The sequence below is a fragment of the Synchiropus splendidus genome, chromosome 12, assembly GCF_027744825.2.
Source record: "Synchiropus splendidus isolate RoL2022-P1 chromosome 12, RoL_Sspl_1.0, whole genome shotgun sequence".
Classification (NCBI taxonomy): domain Eukaryota; kingdom Metazoa; phylum Chordata; class Actinopteri; order Syngnathiformes; family Callionymidae; genus Synchiropus; species Synchiropus splendidus.
Window position 1 is genome coordinate 8,134,495 of NC_071345.1, and position 21,042 is coordinate 8,155,536.

Here is a 21,042-nt window from a genome sequence, read left to right on the forward strand (position 1 = left end):
TGTTTGCATGATGAGGGTCTCGCACAACATCCGCTAGATTGCGTGGAGTTACTCTTGGCGAAGCATCGCCCGCTGAGACAAAAGGTAATTGCTTTTTAATTAAGCCCCCCCGTGCTAATCCCAGTGATATTTAGCAGTCACAAGTTGACATACACAGAGAGGCTGGAGAAGATCCACTTGCTAGTAACACAGGACAAACAGGGATTTGTCGGCATCTCTCCTCCACATTAACACACAAAGCACGGGATGAAAATTAGGTTAGTCGTTTGGTAGAGCATTAAATGAAATTTCACTACGTGTCCCGTCGCGGAACATCCTTTCGACGGACAATGAGGACGTGGATCGATGCCGGGGCTTGTGAATCTTCATTCACTTTTCCCCAACATTTCTCCACAGACCTGATTTCCTTTATGTTTTCTCACTAGGCAGACCTTTTTCATCTGCCCTGACACAGTTTCACATGCTTTTCATGTCTGCCCAAGTCAATTCCTTCTGGATGACATGGATGGCAATGTTTTTTTTTTTCAATGTCCACACTCGTTTTCCATATCCGACATCAAAATGTACCACATTTCTGTTCTGACTAGTGCCACCAATTGAAGTCGCACGTTGGTCTCTAAAGCGCTTTCATATTTAATGTGCCGTTTTGCCAAACGTTGTTTAGCGCTGAAAAGAAAACAAGTCACTACAACATTAATCCCCACTTGAAGCAACAAAGACATTATACATTACACACAAAACTAGCTTTCTACACAACACAGCTTTTTATTTTGCATTGGCAGCCAGATGTACCCCGCAGCAGATTACAGACTATATATAGCACACTTTATCTTTAATCTCCCTGTGTCATAATCGCAGAAAACATTTTTTTGCCAGTATATATTTACCTCTGAGGGCATTTTCAGCGCTCAATCTTTCTACTTTCAACTGCTTTGTGATGTTATTCCCAGCATTCAAGGTCTATTTTTTATCGCTCCCCCAACAGCATTTTACAGGATCTACTTTGTTGAGAAAAATCATGTATCTCCTAAAAGCATCGAGACAGGAAACTGTTCATCATAGATGATAGCCCCAATAAAAACGGCTTCTATTTCTGTGAATTATATTTGACGTTCTTGTTGTCCAGCAGACCAGTACACCACAGTGATGAATCCTGTATGAACCGCTGCATGATTTTAAGAAATGCGCACCTAAATATTAATTCATTTTGTTTTTCATTTTGTTAATGTAAATAAGAATGTTATTTAAAGCTGCTGTTGATTTACCATTTGTCTTCTTGGCTGCCAACCGACAGCTCACTGCACAGAAAAACTGGCCAGAGATTGTGATTGGATCACCCTGTTTGGGGTCAAGCTGTTGATTCTTTTTCATGGGAAAATCTCGGCATATGTTCCAGCAGTCAATTGGTCAAGCTCCAATCTTTCCTCACTCATGAACAAGACTCAATAATTGAACACTTCCACTTGGGTAATTTGGCAATACCCACCCTTATCATTCCAGTGACAATTTGCGTTCAAATAAAACATCAAGAAAATAAGTATAAAAGTAGTATTATGACACATAATGATTTTAAATGAAAATACAAGGTAAAAGAAGCAAGGTATCTTCTCACTAGTCTCACACTTGGCTGTTCTGGAAAACCACATGCAGGAGGTGGGTGCCTTCTCTGAGATGGAGACTTGGTTCTCGGTGGACCTGACCTGCCTGAACGGAGTTTCCATGTCAGAGAATGCATTTGATCAATGATTCAGAAGCACGTTATGATCGGGCTCTTAACCGTTGCATCCAGGAAAACTGGCGAAGGCATCTGTCAGACTGGCACAGGCCCGGCTCAGGGTTTTAAGGAGGATGGGAGAAGAGATGGAGAGCATGAATGATTTAAGAGTGGCTTGAAAAGAGCAGATGACGACATAAATAGAAAGGGGTGATATGAGCCCGAGTATCTTACTCAACAGCTTAAGGAGGTGGTATTAGAGCTAAGAGAAGAAAATGATGACCCGCAAGAAATGACGGGTACTATAAGGAAAAGCAGAGCGACATAAGTGTGACGGATAAAAGTTCTTCTTCCTGGGAAAGTCTCAGCGTTGGCATCACTTTTCTTTCACAGTGAGCAAAATAGAGGTTTAGAGTCGGACGGGGAAGAAATGTTTCTGTTGTCAGAGGAAATGCGACACAGCCGGATAGTTTTAGGAATACATTAGCAATGATGAACAAACTTCCATTTCAGAATCCGGAAAGTTGAGAGGACCGATCCATGATTAGTGCTGTCACGAGCGGGATGGTAGCACAAAGCCATCGGAGGTAGAGTGAAATAGACGAGTCCAGAGGAACGACAGAATGCTTTTGCGAAGACCGTTGAGGTGAAGAGTGGACAGTGCTGACCAAGTACAGCCCAGCTGTCACATACTAACACACTGGGGGGCTTAACAAACTCAGAACAGGTTGACATGCGGTTGATGAAGCCTTTAGCCAAAGAGATAAACCAAGATATGCAAATTTTCCAAACATGGAGAAATACAATCTGCATGCAAGAAACCTACAAAGCACAATGTGCAGTGTGACTCAGCATTGTGTTGAGCATTTTAGGAGCCTTGACTTTGTTCCTTGAATGAATTGCCAGAGCGGGAATAGGAAGACCTTAAAGAAATTGTATTTTTCCTTCATACAGGTCACCCTGCAGTTGCACCCTGACTCAATCTGGCAAACATTGAGGCTGACGGTGAAGGGAGGGGGAGACTGAGCTGAAGGTCAGATGCTTCATGCTGGCACAAATATTGCCACGTCCTGCTTTCCGCAATAGGTCAATGTGACTCTCTCCGTTTCGAAGTTGCTCTCTTCTAGGAGGACTGTAATAACTTGTCTACAAGAGGAAGAGGGCAGCTTGACATGAGAGTGAGGAGCTCACATTGACTTGGACAGACCAAATTCATGTTAATGTCATTGCAAACTCACTTCCACCACCAGTATTCAATAGGGTAACTAGAACTCAAGCGTGCACCTCCGCCAAGCCACTCATTTCCACCCACAGTGATTTTTTTGTTTTTACCCAATAATATTGCCACACATTTATTCATATACTGCACAATTCCAGTTATAAATACTGACATTGATTGGTTAGCTCATACAGACAGTAGCTTTACGTGCTCCTGCAACACACACTGGATGCACAAAGAAAAGTCTACGAAATATCAGTTGCGATTTACTATTAACAGAAAATGCACCACAAAAATTAACAATATTCTGGGTTTCCACGACATGCATATGATACAGCACCGCTATTGCGCCCCCCCCCAAAAAAAAAAAAAAACTGTTCAAAAACCTGAAAATATAAGCAATTATACGAACCAAACCCAGAAAGAACCAACCAAGATAAACATCGAACATCGTGCACATGTTGGTCCAACGATTCCCAACCGCTGACAGACAAGTCAAGCACTGAGAAGCCATTAACACAGCAAATATCGGCAAACATATGTTACCAATCAATGACCTCAAAATGACCCTCTCTACACAGCCTACTACATATACAGCATAAGGTTTGATGCCAGAGTCGAGTGAGAACACTGGGAAGCGATGCATCGTGGATGCAGCCTCTTCAAGTCTCTCTGACATTAAACCACACAGGCGTTATCAGGTTGAGGTTGCTGGTGCAGCCGGCCCTAAAAAGCCACTAATGGAGGACTGTGCATAAAATCCATTGCTCGAGTGCACAATAGGAAACGAATGCATTACTGGCTGCATAAATTGGTTAACAGGATACAGAGGAGACAATAAAACAATGGAAAGAAAGGGAAGCCAAGGAGGTTGAGGAGATAGAGAGGCTTTGCATTAGCATATAATCCTGCAAAATCTCTTTTACATATTCATTTTATCTGATCACTGTCACGTATTTAACAAAGAAAGTGGCGCCCATCTCACACCTGTCAAATGGGGATGTAACTGAAACATTGTGCGATAAATTAACTTGAATTTAATAGGACTGCTCTTAAGAAGTCCACCTGCATGCAAGATTGATTAAAATAACCTCTTCACTCTGATTTAGTGACACGCAGCTTCGCCTCATTACTATCTTGCTGGATTTTAATGATCAGATTTTCATAAATCTACAGCCTCATCATTAATCCGGTGGGTGAGGAAGATTAAGAAGGAGTCGAAAGAATCATATCTGGGTAGATTCATGCGTTGCACTCACCGCCCCTTGCTTCACAAAACGTTTGGAAGTCAACATGGAGGAGCAAGCCAAGTATCCGGGGGGGTGTTGGGCATCATCTGCCTGAACCCCAGGCCTTTGTGGCTAATGCTTACACCTGCAAATGAACCCAGCGGACCCACGTGGAGCACAAGGACGGAAGGTGAAGAAGCTGGGCCCCATGCCCATGACTGAGTCACCTGTGTTGGGGGTGCAGATCGCTCGGAGCAAAGGTGAATCCAGAGTGGTACACAAAGTACAATGTCTCATCCAAACCTGGGCAGAGGTGCATAATGGGAATGCTAAATCCCAGGCAACTAAAAGTGTCTAAACAGAATGTGCTTACTTGGCATTAACACAAGGTCGGGAATAAACTTTTATACTTGAGACACTTTGCGCTTGATAATTAAAATTGGGGACTTGGCAATTAATTCACAAGTACCGATGCTGTTGTCTGCAAAAGGCAAAGATTAACAGACTGAGGTTAAAACTGTCCATGGAATATGATCCAATTCAAGAAGTAGTATTATTTATCTTCTTCTCCTTTCGACATTTCCCATCAGGGGTTCCACCTGAGCCCATCTTGTGTGTCCTCTCTAGTCACACCTCTTCTCTTCATCCTCCTTCACCATATTGATGAAACTAAATGGTTGACTTCTCCTTCTTTTGCTTGGTGCCTCCATTTATCCACCATGATCCCTTTCTTTCTACATGTGATGTGCTTCCCAGTCACTCCCTAAGCATCTTCAACTTATTCAAACGTTGGAAAACAAAGCTAAATTTGCCGTGGGAATTGGCCCAGATTTAAAAAATGTTCACATGTTCACAGCAGAGAGAGCAAAGGTAGAATATCCCGAGCCATGAAAAAAGGATTCCTTCCTCTCACAGCCTTGATGCGGTTACTAAAGCGGGCCATGACTGGGGACGCAAATACTCAGAGTCGTCGTGGGTGCCACTTTAATGGGAGTAGCAGGACACTTCTCGGGAGAGAGGTTGGCCCTTCAAGCCAATTCTTGGTAAGTGATTACACACAGAGCAAGAAGAAAGGGACCTTTGGGACCTGAACGCAGGCATGAGTATGACCTACGCAGGCACACCACTCGCAAGAGCACTTGACAAATAAACTGTTCTTAAACAGAGAGATGGAAGCCAAGCATAAAGAGAGAGAGATGATGGAGGGAAGATGGCGTGAGAGGGGGCCATTAGTAAAACAAAGCTGATAATTGGATTGAAAAGTTCAGCGATATCGTAGAAGCTCATTTAACATTATTACACCGAATCGCTAGAATGTGCAAACAGAAGCACTTTACTGACCAAATAATGAGTGCAATCGTCATAAACAGTTCAAGCTGAATGGCTCATCGTGGGGAAGAGTCCGACGTTCAGCATCAAGCATCACCGTAATGAGAGTCATTAATGAGACATGGAAACATGCAGCACCCAAATGACGCGCTACCAGGGTGATTAATAGAAAACAAAGGGAGCAAGAACATGACTCAGTGGATTTCATCATTCATAACTTGGCAAGCATGCGGCACCACTGTGAGCAACAGACAAGGAAAATGATGGAGGTCAATATGTTTCAGAAGATAAGGCTGGTGTTGGAGCTGAAATAGAATACCGAGAGTAAAATACAGCCCGGCTGTTATATATATATGCTCTGTTTCCAGACTTGGCTGGGGATGTGACAAGATTTTGAGACTCCTGATTTTGAAATAAATGACTCTTTCTCATGATCGAAATTGTTAAATCTAGCCAGTGCTTAACTATGATGATTCCAAGTACATAATCCTGAACAAAAACATGTTCTGTCCTGGATCAAACGCTATGTTCAGAGCATCAATTGCTTCTGACTCTTAAGATCGAGGCGTTTCCGCATGTGTAGGTTGTCGGTTTAGCGTCGTTTTTCTTTAAAAAGCTACACGACCTCATTGTTCTGCCTGTGTGGTAGACTCACTTTCAGTACCAAGAGCTGCACAATTTATCCTCTCCCGGCGAAACTAACAGCACAATCATGGCTCACATTGGCTAAAAGGTCAACAATCAATAACAGGCCACAAAAGACGGTCCCAAATAAAAATAGAATCCTTCAGGGCTCCAGGAATATTTCAGAAGGGCTGGAATATATGTTCACGCGTGTTCTCCTGGTGCTTCAAGGTAACCATCTTGGGGCACTCTGGTTTCCTCCTACTGTTCAAATACATATAGAGGTCATGTCAAAATCCTTTAGTTGAGTTTACCAGAGTCAGGACGGGCTATGTAGATCTTTCAGTTTTAATTTGGGGGTGACTGGTGGCTGCGTGGGACGGTAAGTGCTTTGAGATAGCCAACGAGGGAAGTGCAAAAGATTAACATCAACATCTGTCACTTTTCCGCAGAAAATTCAAATTGACAAATTTGGCAAATTGACAACTCCAGCTATTGAAACCAGCTATTACAAGATCACTCAACAACAAATTCTAGATTTTCGAGTTTCATTGATTCGGTCTTGTTATTTCATATTGAATGAGTTTTTGTGGCCTCATTGCCCCTGCAGTGTGCAATGTTTCGGCTCTGCGTTCCAGACGCCAGCAAATTTGGTGATCGTGTTAGGAGAGCCGCTAAAGCGCAACAATTCCACCACTCAACTCCTTCAACAAAAAGTGTCTCACAATTCCAACACTAAAAAAATCATGCTGCTTTCATGACGAGGAAGAATACAATAATGGCACTTGACCTGAGAAAAACAAGTCTGCATGGATGGTGATGCTTGTTTTTGTGCAGTGGAGAGCATATAATAAGTGACAGTCATATGACGTCTTAAATGCAGAAAAATCACAGAAGATGGACAGACAAAAACGAAAGCATACAAGTATTGCAGTGTCATGATGATTTCTTCAGCCTCGCTGCTGAACGGCTCAGCCAGGCATCACCCAAAAACAAGCTGATCATCACGCCCAGTGCTACCTGCAGCTATTACTGTTGAGCAGTTGAACAGACAAGACTCCACAAGGGAAGAACAGGCGTGTATGAGGAAATGAACCCTCTGACAAATCCATCATTGAGAAGTCACGGTTCCAGTCTAAGGCCATTGAGTGCGCCCTGGAGACGCGGGACAAGCCTGGCATTACCACGTCTCCCTCAGGAAGGCCAAACAAAGCTGCCATGAGTGATGAATCCCGGAGGACGGTAATAGTGTGTGGAATGACTGATGCCAGCCATCATTACGGCTTGCAATCCGGTAACGCTGAGTGGAGCCAAATATAATGTTGCGCCGTCCTGGACATTGTTTAATATGAATAAAAGTGACCTGGAATAACCACGCATAACAGGGTTGTAAATTCAATTATTGGCAAAGTGCAAACACTGCATCCTCTAAATTAATGTTGGATTAAGAATGTTTAGAGCTCTTTGGCAATCGCTCCATTTCCAATATTTCTCTAGTGAGAAGCAAAATATGCGCTTCGTAATTTACTTATAGTGGCACAGAAAGAGAGACGGAACACACAGATAGAGGGGAGGAGCGGTGGATTCACGGATTAAGGGAGGATTTAAGCAAACAGCCAGATGTTTGCTGAGGGACGTGAGGCTGCCAAGACATCAGAGAGAAGGTCCAACACGTTTGTCTGTCATTATCAAATTCCACCTCACCTCTGCCCTTTCAGGAGGGGGGGGGTCAGTTCCGCGACATAAAGGAGGCGGCAGAAAAATCAAAGCGATCAATGACGATCAAAGGAGATGCCCAGCAGCAAACACATGGCTCAGACAGATAAAAAAATTACGTTTGAGGTCGCCAGCTTTCCAGATTTTTTTTAAGGATCAAATCATGAATAAGTTACACATCTTGACACATGAACCAAAAAACACAAAAAAAAATGTCTCTCCGTTTGTTTACTTCCTCACAACAAGAACCAGGACTCAGAAATAACAATAAACAGACCACAATATGAGGCACAAACACGCGGCAGGGGGGGAACAGCTGGAAATGTTTGCACAGAATAACAAAAGCCACAAAGTCCTCAAGTCGCTGTCACAGGGATGAAATGATGTAAAAACTGGAAGTGATGGGAAAACAATGCGGAGTAAATTAGAATTTGAAAGAGCACACAAGTAGAAAGTTTGCAAAGTAAACAGAAATGCAACGCTAAAAGCAAGTTTCTCTCTGGAAATGAACAGGCGGTGAATATCAAACTCCAGTCAGCTGGCTCCTCCAGTCCACGTACCTTGCAGAGTTTCTGGTAGCGCGGCGAGGAGATGGCCATCCTCTGGAGCCTGTGTAAGAAGACCACCACTTTCTGGATGGAGGTCCGGACCATGGCCATCATCTTAAGACTGCTACAAGTCTGCAGCAGCCTGATTCTGGTCCGCATGCTAGCACTGCCCTACCCCACTCATATTGTTCTCCCTCTCCCTCTCACTCACCAGCCGACTAAAACCCCAGCCAAGCTGACGTGATGCGCGCACACACATGCACACACGGAGGGAGGGAGGAAAAAAAAAAAAACATGCACGCACACACACACACACTCACAGACAGCTCGGCATGCCCCCAGCACACACGCGGTACACACGTCAGCGCAGACTCTCTCTCTCCAGCCGCACTCGAAACATGCACTCACTCGCGAGGATGATGAGCCAGGGGAGCATGACAAGACGAAACACTCACTTTCTCCTCCACGCGGACATTCACACTCCAGACTCCAGAGATTTTTAACAACTCGCTACTGATGGCACCCTGCAGGGTCGGTACAGAGCGGCGGAGGAGGAGATGATGAAGAAGTGAAGCGGGGCGCACGAGTTGCGCTGGACGACACACTTTTTACAACCGCGCAGAAGTGAGTGAGTGGAGAAGTGAGGGAGGATAAGCAGAGATAGATGACTCCGCCAGGACCGTCAAATTAAAGTGATAGCAAAAGGACGGACGGATCAAAGCGATATCAGCCTCTGCTGTGGGGGAAGAAACGACAATTCCCTCAGCAACCGGCAAATCAATGAGCAGGAAAGAAGGCAGCAGCCAGAGATGGAGAGCAGGAAGCACAAATGAGACCCGAGTGATCACAATAAGAAGGCGGAGTTACCGTGAGTGTTAAGTAAAAGCTTGTCCGGAGCAACGAGGTTCACAAAGCGGCACACGAGTGCTGAAAACTTTCCGAAAGTAAATTCTAAAAGTCGCCTATTGACGCTCATCTGAGCGCTTCCTCTGACTCATCCATGTGTACCAAGGTGTGTTAGAGCAAGAGAAATGTTTTTAAGGCCAGAATCACAGGGTTGAGAGAGAATTGTCTACCAGTGTGGTTCAGAACCTGCAGCCAAGGTGTCCTCGGCCATCAGTCTTTCCCTCCCAGTTTGTCTCAGAAGATGAGTTTTGAGAAAACACCCTTTATTTCGTTCTTTGATTAACAATAGGGACTGAAAGTAGTCTCTGCTTCAGTATTTATTTCTTAAGTAGACTAAGCTAAGTAGACTTAAGTAAACTAAAGCTGTAACAGTTTGATTCCTCAGAGGCTGGTCAGACAACCATTCAGCATCCCGTCTACTGAGTCACAGAGACAGAAACAAAACAGTTCCAAGGCTGCAGTTTTCAAAGCTTCACTGCTTTTTATAGGCAATGTTTTGTTTTTTTTTTGGCTTTGTAAGACATGAAGCGAAGACTAAAATTAAACACTATAAAAGGCGCTACTGCACAATGGCATATTTGCTGCTCTGAATAACAGAAATGCCTGTCAACATTCAAAGACTTTTTGTTTGTTTTGTCACAGTCAGACATTCAAAATGTGTCAAACAGCTCCCGTCTCAGTCTCTAAAACGTGCATAGAACAAACAGTGGTTGTGGTCTTCAATGTGTCAAAGACAAGCAACGAATGGAAACTAACACGTTATGTTTAGCGAGGCAGATGGTTGCTTCATTCACTTAAAAACAACAAAGGATCTCTATATTTATAAGGATTGACTGTCATTTTAAAACTTGTTTTGAAGATGTAATGGATCATGTTCTACCCGCTGTGCCTTCCAACTTCCAATTTTCAGCCTCGTGATCTGACCATGAACAGTGTGATCAAACCGATTAAGGATTATTACAGAGCAGAAAAACAGGATGTAGTCGCAACATGGAAGAAAGGGTTTGACTTCCTGTTAAAACAAAAAGCAGCTGCTGAGAAACCATTATTTACCACAGTACTTGCTAACTAACAAGCTGGGATGAGTGGCTCAACACTGTACAAACAAGCCACAGCGTCCACTCCAGCATTGTTTACTTTGAATCAGGTGAATTTGTAAGCGAGCCGGCGCATGTTTTTTGGCACCTCTTTCATGCTGTTGACAGCACCAGGTGTTGGGCAATTTTTTGGGATGCTTGCATGCTTCTGCTCTTGTGGCTTTCCACAAACCGACAACTACAGAAGGTGAGTCTGGAAACGCATCCAGCTGTGTGTGCGCCACATGTGCACGTGTGCTGGTGTGTGCTGGATTATATAACTGCTCCACTGAGGATTTGATGAAATGGGATGATCCATGTCTGACAATGTTGCAAATTAAAAGGCAGGATTTGGAGAAGATCTGTTTGGAATGACCACATTTCTGATTTCAAATGAGAACCAACTCACTCTGCAAAGTTAATGAGTCTAATAACAACGTCCAGAGCTTTCCAGTCTCCAGCCGGGATTTCAAAAAGTGGTATTGATCCCTATTTTGACTCAATAACATACCAAAAACATCCCACCTGACCTTTCAACAAACCACTAGAATGTCTGATTGAAGGTGAAAATAAGAGGTTGTCAGAGGAATGAGTGAAAGCACTCAGGGAGGAAGGGCGAAATCCCAATATTTGAGATGGTTTAAATGAGCATGCCGAAGGAATATTTGATGAATAAATCTTCCCAGATCAGTGAGGAAAGTTTTGAGTAAATGACACGTCTGACACTCTGAATGACTAAGCAGCCTCGGACAAAAGGATCAATGCGCTGCAGTCGATGCAAACAAGCACTCACATGCCCCCTACGTGTCCTCTCATTAACACTTTAACCAGCAGCACACACACGGAGGCACACTCTGGTCTGTGGCTCTAATAAATGATGACACCCAGATAATGGGGAGTCACCTGTGCAAGGAGAACACACACACACACACACACAGACCGAGTCCTACCTCCAGTTGTCGTCTCAGTGCCTTCGCATGGGCGGAGTCCTGTGACACGTCCTCCCTCTGTGAGGCGTCGGCCAGAACATTAACGGTCGTCTCTGCTTCCTGCAGCCATTTCAGGAAGTTCTCCAGCTCCCGCAGAGACGCCTGCAGCCCCTTCAGCTCTGCGTCCAACTGGGCCTGACGATCATTCGCCCTGCCAATCAATAGGAGGAGGTCAAATATGGGTCTCCAACGAGAACCGCAGAGAAAGTGTTAATTATAACTAGCAATGATTGAGCACGGGCAGGAGTGAAGGCTCATCACAGTCAGCTCGAGGGGAATAAATATTGAGCACTCACCTGTTGTTGAGGCTGTTCCAGGCAGCGTTCTGGACGTCGGTGACCTCTTTGATTCTCCTCGTGTCATCGCAGGAGTACACTCGCAGGAGATGACTGGACAGCTCATTGAAGGACGCAACCGTGGGCTGTCCTCGGCCGAGCTCTTGGAGAAAGGCCTGTGTTGTGGACAAATAGGGGCTGAAACTGACATCTGACTGAGAAACTTCTAATGGTTTCATAATGGAAGGGACCAACATTTGTACACTGACTCTATGCCAGGAACCTGAAATGAGCAGTTTTCAGTCTTTCAGCTATTCTAAATCATGTCTTGCGATCTCGCATTGTCTAAATACAGAAAAATACATATTAAAATGAGCTCTGAAAAAAAGCTGGTCCCATAATTATACGGCATTTCATTTCATCAGAGCACAAGTAAAGCACTGTTATTGCTCAGTCCCACGGCAGAGTGGCCGCGACCTCCCTTATTCAAACCTGCCTGAAGGTCCCAATTTGAGAAGCCATAACATTATTTCAATCACAACACAGCAAATTTCTCATCCGAATTTGACCTCGGTAGAGTTCTTGAATTAACAAAAGGTCCTCTTCAACATTTTAAATGGACAATTACTCATCATTACACGAGCACGCACGACCGGGATCAAGATTCATTCAGCTTCAGTTGCCCTCTAGTGTCTGGATCCGGCACAGCGGAGAGAATTTCTCAGTCATCTTCTCAAATTAAAATGATGGATGACGAGGGAGAGGCGATCCTATTAAGCCTCAAAACTCCGCTGCAGAGGTGATTTATTTTTGATGAGATCCATGAGTCATGAAAAAATCAAATCACTCTCAAGTTCAAACAAGACAATGCATGTACTTGGTAATATTTATTTAATGTAGCTGTCTGTGTTGGCTTAGTTCGTTTAATTAATTGATCTTTTTTTTTTTATATATTTTTATGGCATTTAAAAAATGATTTTAATCAGTACCAGACAGTATAATTTAAGCATAGAGTATTATTTTTCAACAAATAAACGATAGTTGAGAGGAGACAAAACTGGTTGAATTATAAAGAAAATGCAGAAATGCTGTAGCTGAATCGATGATAACCTTTTAGAATAAAAAATATTGCTCTTTCAGAAGGCACAGTTCAGAAACATTAGAAAGTCTAATGCAGGATTTGCCCTCACCTTGCTGTCTGTGAGCTGATTGGTCAGAGGCTCTCTGGACTTCTGCAGCAGACTGTGGAACCAGCCTTCCTTGTGCTCGATCAGACCCGTCACCTCCATCCTCTGCTCCTCCCACTGGTTGCTGTGGACGATCATGTTGTCCAGCTGCTGCAGCCTTGCCTCGATCCCGTGCTGGGTGCTGTCCCATTGATTGCGCACCTTTTCCACTATAGAAATAGATTTTGTAAAGTTACGCTTCAGTCTAAAAGCAATCTGCTGCGGTGATCGATTCTGCTCGGTGCATACACTTCTCAGTAATCGAGGTCCGGACATCCAAGTTCGAAGTCTTATTTTTTATGTTCTGGGCCAGTGTGAAAATGTCCTCCAACTGAGGGTGGCGCTGCTCCAGGTCACTCTTGGTCACCTGATGACAAGACAATCTTAAAGCACATTTGACGGTCATCTGCTGCATCAATGGTCTGCACTGTTACCTGAAGACGCCCCATGGTGGCCCGGATCTCCTCTGTATCCCCGACAGTCACAATATTCGACTTCAGCATCTGGGTGATGAGAAGCAGCCAGTCGGCCAGCTCTGTCGCGGTCTCATTGAGATCAGTGGGGGCCACAGATTCGGGGCTGTGCGGGGTTTGATGGTGGGGGTCTTCGCTCACCAAGCTAGCCATCTGCACCGCTGAGGGCACTGAGGACACTAGCATGGAGACAAATATGAAAGCAACACAATCAAGGCCAACAACAACATTTCATAATGATGGTCCAAAATGCACAGCAACAATTCACAGAAAAGTAGTTTATTGTGTGTAATTGCATAACACACCGAGCTGCTGGTGCTGAACATGTTGCTGCTGCATCCACGGTGAGACGGGCGGCTGAAGAGTCTCCCTCAGTCGACAATCTAGAGCTTTCCAGTCTCCAGCCAGCTGCTCGATCTGAATCTTGGATCACAGAGTCATACTTCCGTCATCTAAAGGGAAGCTAAACGTGTGATTAACATTAAATAACAAACGTGAGAGCAACCTTCTCTTGAGGCGTCAGTTGCTGCCGTCTCTGCAGCTCGATGGACTGGGCCAACAAGTCCTCCAGGTCTCTCTTCCTGTCTTTCATTGAGACCTCAAGATCCTGCATTTTAAAGTTTAGGATTCAGAACGGCAGGTGAGTGATGACTCTGATTGATAGGCAATACCAGTGCTTGGCTTTGACTCAGCCCTCGGGTCAGGATTGTCTGTTGTGTGATGACCAGCCAGTCAGTCAGTCGGTTCATTCTGTCCTCGAACTGTCCGTGGCTCTGCAGGTTGGCCTCCACCTCTCCCACTTTGTCTAACAACTCATGCGTCACCTGCAAGGACAAAACAAGTGAAAAATGGCCACGCAAAACATGGAAAGTCTGTGCCGATATGCAGGTACACAAATCCTCTGCAGACTCATTAATGAAATTACCTGACTCCATTTGATGTTAATGCCCCGGAGCTTGGCGACGTGCTGGTCCCTGCTGTGAGGGCTGAGGCTGGGGCTGGACAGGATCTGCGGGGCGTGCTTGTTCAACCACCCCAGGCGCTCGTTCTGTGCATCCAACTGAAGGGCGAAATCCTAAACACAACAAAAGACTTGGTCTTTAACTAAAATTCCCAACACCTCTTAAGCATTTCCTTCAGAAAAGACCCCACAGTTTCTATGGACAGGAGCAGATGGAGACTCTAAGAGATAGTGACAAGTATAAATAGATAGCCAAACATTTACCTAAAAGCTTCGGCATTTCTTTATTCCCTGTGGTTTACAGGATAAAAAACCTGAGTCATCGAATTGCTGCAGAATGTCATTAGCACAGCTCTGGTCAAATCTGAACGTCCACTGCTATACAATATCATTTATTTATTTTATTTATCAAGGATGACGGCTTGAAAAAAAAATTGTGTGCAGACATTTACAACAAGTCATTGCACAATTAAACACTCAGATGATGCACCTCATCAATCATCAATTAACTAAACTGGAAAGGTCAGTTAGGTTGAAGATGGTGTTATAAATCACAATCTGAGTGACAAAACGGACTCTGCAACACAGTCCACCCTAAGAAAATGCCTCCCATCAGAAAAGAAGTTCCCAGGTAAAAGCCCTGGTGAGTGACACCGTCAGGACCTGAGGTCTGGACAGTACCTTGAGTTCTTTAAGGCTTCTGTCACTCGCTGTGACAGGCAGGGAGCTGAGAGCATTGTCAGCCTGATCCAGCCACAGAGCCAAATCCTCACTTCTCCTCAGCAGGTCTGACAGCGCAGGGTCTCCTCCAGCTAGCCTGCAAACCAACACACACACACAGACCATTTACTCAGATTAGCATCTCAGTCTGGCCAGTTTGCAGCCTCACACATTTACATTTAAATCACTGCCAATGATAGATTGACATCGCTGATAACGTCAACCTGCCAAACTCCTTATTTGGAATCCAATTCCACCAGAGCAAGGCAGATAACACAAAGCTACTTTATACTGTAAATAATGCTGTTTATTCTGACAATTCTGAAGCAGTTGTTTTTCTGCTGTTACCACGGCAACTCTACCTGCGCTTCCTGTCCAGCACCTGACGAGTGACAGCCCGCCAGCGCTGACTCAAAGCATCAAGCTTCTCTTCGAGCAGAGGCCCATCAGGGGATGACAACTGTCCAATTATCTGCTCTCCGCTGCGGGTCAGTCCGACCACAGTGGCTTGGTGGCTGGCGAGGCCGTCCTCTAACTCCTGCAACGATACAACAGCGGGACAGAAAGCCACGTGGATGAGGAATGAGTCGTGAGAATGAGCAGATCAATTCTGCTGGAGACAAATCCCCGTTATCCGACAGATTAGTGAGTGAAGCAAATCGAGATCCAACCTGTCAAACGTCGGCTGCCGCACAGAGGGACGTCGCTCAGGAATAAAGGCTCATAAATAAACCAGATTGATTCTAAAGTCAACTTCAGTGTGACAGAGCTAATTGATTTCTCCGTTCATTTTCACCTTGTCTTCTCGGCGGCTATAAAACCATCTCAATAGATCAAGTGCTGCTTACGTTTTTATAAATCTCATGAAATTATTAACAGCTCTCTGCACAGCCTTTTATGAATGAAGAGCGCCTGGAAAAAGCTGCCATTAAATCAAACCAAGCACCGATGGGTTAAAACTCCAACAGCAAAATTAATGCACGTAATAAATATATCACCGCTGTGTCTCAAGTTCTACAGATGGAGAATAAAATTCCCATAAAATCAAGCAAGAAACAAGGAAAGGAAAACAGAATGGATTCAATTATTTCACCAGCGTTTCCTATGACAAAGAATTAAGAATCACCATCTGGTACTGCACTGCAAATGTTCATCAAATTGGTGCCCCATACAAACATATTTTAATAAATGTGTGTATGTGTTGTATTCCTATGATTTCAGAGAATAAACTTATAGACTTTCACCATAATTGTAAAAAGCCGAAATGGGGCAAAATAGTGGTCCACGTTTGGTAAATACATGGTAAAAATGACACCCTGAGATTTTGGGATTCTGCAGCCAATGGGGTTTACAGTCTCCTGAGGTGTTTATATGAGATTAATGTCTTATTCAGATCAATTCATTCATGGAAATGAACATGTCAAAGTCCAAGCTGTAATGTTTTCGCATTTGACAGTGACACCTACAACAACCCTGCATGCAACATAACTTCAGGTGTCATTAATGGCATCACTGACCTCTTGACGCTGGCGTGCAGACTCCAGGTCCAGCTGTCCATCAGGACCGATGCTTTCGGACAGCAGCGCCTCAGTGTCAGCCAGCCACTGACCCAGGTCGTTCATGTCACAGTGGAACTGTCGCCACTCCTCAACGGCGCGATCAAAACTCCTGCAGGGCGACACAAACACACCTCACACCTCTTGTCATTTAATAAACAAGGTTGCACACACACAACACGTGCACTGCACTTAAATATATTTAGATTAGCAGAATGAAAGCATTCAAAACAGATAATTGACGCAGCCTTATCTTCACGTAGCAGAGAGTGAGCTTCTCCCATGCGACACAAAAAGACCACCAGAATGAATGAGGTCTTGATGACCAACATTTTTCACTTTAATATCTGCAATTTATTTTTACTGCTATGAAATTGGTTTAAAAAAAACTGCACTAGAGTCGCGGGATTTTGGACAATTAAGCCTCCACTCGATAAAACCCCAATGTGTGATAAAAAAGATTGACCTCTATTAAAACTCCAAATAACATTTATCCATGAGGACGGGCTGAAAAGTTGGATATGAGGGTTGAATGAAGCAACATGGAGGCTGCTGATTAGAATGCCTCGTGGAGAAAACAGATCTTAATCACCATGTTGTCGCCGTGAATGCCACTTCCCCTTCACAGCAGAAAAAAAATGCTATCAGAAGAAATGAGTTTTGGGTGAGCTGCTTTTCAGAATCCAGTTCCATTCACCAGGACTTTATTGAAGCCCACAGGTTATTAAAATATCAGCCCCATTCTGCATTCTAGCTTCACTGTATCAGCCGAGCGAGCAATTCAAAAATGTTTACGCCCTAGGATTGTAGCTGATAGTTGTCAAGGTCGTCACAAATGTATGTGAGTCGATGCATCAGTGAAGAAAGCTGTATTTGTTTACGCCGAGGGAAATGCTTTGTCAAGGTCTGAGTGTGCGTCCACGTGCTAATTCAAAAGACTGCAAGAAGTTGCAGAGCGTCTCTGTCTATCATCTCTGAACTGACCCTTTGCGGTGGTTGTACATGCGGTTGAGTCGATCCCACTCCGCGTTGAGCTGAGAGAGGGAGTCCCCGATCTGATTGACCTCAGCAGGAGACGCTTCCTGGATGGCATCTGGGTGGCGCTCGTGAATCGCTGTCACCTGATCGCCAAGACGTTCCAAATTTTCTTTGATATTCTGAGAGCATAAAAAACGAAACAGAAAACTCAGAGAAAGTCAGAGTTAAAATATTCCTCAAAAGACAGGAAACAAGTAAAAGTCTGACTGTTCAAAAGAAAGGACACAACCTCAATCCCAAAATTCTAATGGATTATGTCTTATTTAATTTGGTCGAAAGCCACATTAGCTTGGACGTACCCTGAGTGTGTCCTCCTGGCTGGAGAAGTCTTCGTACAGACCCCCGCTGAGTTCTGATGAGTTCAGAAGCAACTCGTTGTCTGCCATGGCGAGCAGAACTTTGTTGATGTCCAACATGTAGTCAGAAGAGCTGAACGCAGGAGTGTGGACGCACACGTCCGCGGAAACTCCCTTTGGAAAGAGACAGGTTTTCTTACACGCAGATGTTTAGATGGGAAGCAGCACAGTTCTGCAGTGGCATCAATACCTTGCTTGAAAAGCCACTGACTTCATCTGAGAATGTGATGGAAGATGAGGTATCCACTGTTGTTTCCAATTGTCTGATTCGTAGCCACTTCGACTCCTAAACAGGAAAAAGAAACAATAATATACAAAGTTTTGAAGTTACAGTTTTATTTATTATCTTATTGACTGACTAAAGTTGTTTAAAACAAAGCTGTTTAAATGAGATCAGCAGACGGAGCTTCTTCTTCAGTCATGACAACTCATGCTTGCGGTGAGTTCACTCCAACTTAGCAATAGTGAGAAGCTACGCCATCAGGGAGAGACTGGAGGTGGATCGGACCTCCTAACATCGACAACTGTCTCCGTGATGCAACCAAATAATACATGTTTCTTGTCCACCAATCCACTTAGCTAAGGTAATAAAAAGAGCTCCCAGCCGGAGAAGCCATGAAACAAAACACAGAGCGAGAACTGACTCCATTTCCAATTGGAGACCAAAATCTGTTGATGATAAACTATTTAGCCAGCAGGTTTGTTTGTATTCTGGCCCTGAACATTTCCTTGTTCTGATCAGTGCAGGACTGACAATTAGAAGACCTCCCACTCAAACATCACTTTGTCCCTCTGGGCACAGCCACAAAAGACCCATTTGCAGTAAAGCCAGAATTAGTGAAAGCTCAGGCAGCTAGATCTGCACAAAACCCATAATTAGCGTTTTTGAAAAATGGCGTTGAAGTTCAGGGGCCGACGTGAACAGCACTCCACGTCAAATTAAAGTAGCGCTCCAAAATTCTGTGACTGTTGCGGCGTCTCTGAAGTGGTGTTTTTGAATAAACACAGAACGTCTCACCCTCTGAGCTGAGTATTGACTCTGCAGCCGCAGCAACATGAGTCTCAATTCCTCCCGCTGGACGTCGTCTGAAGTTTGCTGCAACAGATCTTCTCCTCTTCTGAGCAGATTTTCCACTCTGGCTTTCTCCTCATCCATCTGGTGGCAACACGAAGGGTTAGAGCCAGTAGTGCAGAAGCTTTAAATAGCAAACACATATTGTGAATCACGCTCTTCGTCTGGCTTAAGTAGGCTTATTCGGCAGCACTTAAACTTAAAAGTTGCTCTTATCTGATAGCAGCTTTTAAAAAAAACAATAACTCAGCAAAATTCTGAGAAAATCTGAGTAATTTGAGTCCTGTTCTCAGTGTGACTCAACTTCCTTACATCTACACTTTGCATGTACCCTCTCTGATTTAACACACAAATTACACCGCTCACAGTCTGTGTAGTACCTTGTCATCATCCAGTATGGTGGCCACATCCTGCTGCTCCTGAATAGATCTCAGTGCATCCTGCACTTCGGACACCAGGATCTCAGTGGGGCGGGTCTGATTCTGGAAGTCTACTTTGGTCACCATCATCTGGAAAACAGACCAGGCTTAAAACATGAAAATGATACTTAATGTACTTAAAAGCTGTTGAAAATCGTTTTAGGTTTGACACATTTATTGACAGTAAAGTCGTACCGTCTTAGGTTCTAGCTGGTTCAACTCGACTCCACTCGACTCCAGACTGGTCATCATCTACAGCATAAACACCATGATGTCAGCATCATATTAAAGCTATTACGCCTGTCGTTTCTCACCTGTGCCGTCCTGATATGCTGCGAGACTTTATCGAAGTTACAGTTGAGTTCCGTCAGTTTCGGCTCCACCACCTCCCGGCAGGCTGGGCCCCTGCTGGTCATGAGGATAACCGCCTGGTCTCTCACGTTGTCCACGCGTAGACCGATATGTTCAAGCTCCTCCAACATCCGCTGAAGACAGAGCAGAGAGAAACCCTTCATCTCTTCATCTGTGCGCTTCAGCCATCACTCCTTTCCCCCTCCGAGCCAGAGTGTCAGTGGAGCCTCGGATCAGAAATGGGAGCCCGGCACAGCATGTACTGATCAAGATTAGCAGCCCGAGGAACAGGCTGATATTTGGAGGAGACCTTCAGGAGGCAAGGGGGAAGTAAGACAGAGGAAACTTTAAGAACTGAGATTTATTTTGACTGGGGAAAAGTGGGTTTCATGAGGGCTCAGCAGTCGACTTCACTTCCTATCGCTCACTCAGGGCTGGATTATTGAGTTAGGGCAGGGTGATGGAAATCAAAGGTGGTAGACTCAACATGCAGCCGTAGAAGGCCAGAGCTGAATGAATGGAAGGAAATAGAAAAGACATTTTCAAATCCAAAATATACAATATAGTCTGTGGAACACGCACTGAACTATTCAGGAGACCCCAAAAACAACTCTGCTCCGTCACAGCACCTTCACTCATGTATTATATATATTATAACACTTTATTACGACATAAACAGACATGAAATTGCAGCTGAAGGACAAAGGGAGGATGAGACGTGGAGAATAAAGAGTGGAGAAAGAAAAAGAAAATGTGTCTTTAAGTTAAAGCAAAGGGCAGTTTTGCACCACTGAAATAAAAAAACTGAACCCAGTAGTAAAACTAGAATATTAGGCACAAATGTAACAGAGCTTAAAATAATTTGGGCCTTAGGAAATGTGAACATTTTTCTCACCATTCAATGAATGAAAAGTAGGTGAAAATGAGGTCTGTGGGGTGTCTGACTCTGCTAGAGAATAGAGGTCAAAATATCAGCGAAACAAAGGGGCTCCTTGATGCTCCTTGACAATCAGTACCCAGTATACTGAGTAGCACACTCTGATTGTAGCAGCTCATCCAGTGGCCCATCATGTGCTGCATATGAAATCGCTTGGACAAAGTAGTTCCCAAGCAAATGAGCAACATTTGCAACATAATTTTGCTTGTGGTAGCTACAAAGACCTGCTATACGGTCTGTAAAAAGTGAACACAATATGGCGTGGCATGATAAATACTGTAAGCATCCCTTCTCCAGTCATCTTCTAA

The 21,042-nt window shown here is 44.2% G+C and overlaps 1 protein-coding gene across 5 annotated transcripts in view; it reads right to left on the bottom strand.

The window, feature by feature from the left end:
• The window catches only part of utrn (utrophin), a 140,055-nt gene that overhangs the window by 79,543 nt on the left and 39,470 nt on the right, over nt 1–21,042 (bottom strand). For 4 of the 5 annotated variants that reach the window (XM_053881364.1, XM_053881366.1, XM_053881363.1 and 1 more), the window contains 19 exons: nt 19,761–19,931; nt 19,642–19,698; nt 19,408–19,536; nt 18,974–19,111; nt 18,146–18,241; nt 17,899–18,069; nt 17,546–17,718; nt 16,523–16,673; nt 15,368–15,543; nt 14,967–15,102; nt 14,250–14,399; nt 13,996–14,148; nt 13,830–13,931; nt 13,630–13,747; nt 13,286–13,503; nt 13,101–13,218; nt 12,816–13,021; nt 11,647–11,801; nt 11,312–11,501 (listed from right to left, as the gene is read on the bottom strand). In XM_053881364.1, the coding sequence (XP_053737339.1) occupies nt 11,312–11,501; nt 11,647–11,801; nt 12,816–13,021; nt 13,101–13,218; nt 13,286–13,503; nt 13,630–13,747; nt 13,830–13,931; nt 13,996–14,148; nt 14,250–14,399; nt 14,967–15,102; nt 15,368–15,543; nt 16,523–16,673; nt 17,546–17,718; nt 17,899–18,069; nt 18,146–18,241; nt 18,974–19,111; nt 19,408–19,536; nt 19,642–19,698; nt 19,761–19,931 (2,808 nt within the window). Of the gene's footprint in view, nt 1–8,391; nt 9,023–11,311; nt 11,502–11,646; nt 11,802–12,815; nt 13,022–13,100; nt 13,219–13,285; nt 13,504–13,629; nt 13,748–13,829; nt 13,932–13,995; nt 14,149–14,249; nt 14,400–14,966; nt 15,103–15,367; nt 15,544–16,522; nt 16,674–17,545; nt 17,719–17,898; nt 18,070–18,145; nt 18,242–18,973; nt 19,112–19,407; nt 19,537–19,641; nt 19,699–19,760; nt 19,932–21,042 lie in introns of those variants that run through there. The other variant, XM_053881368.1, reaches the window with a different exon arrangement.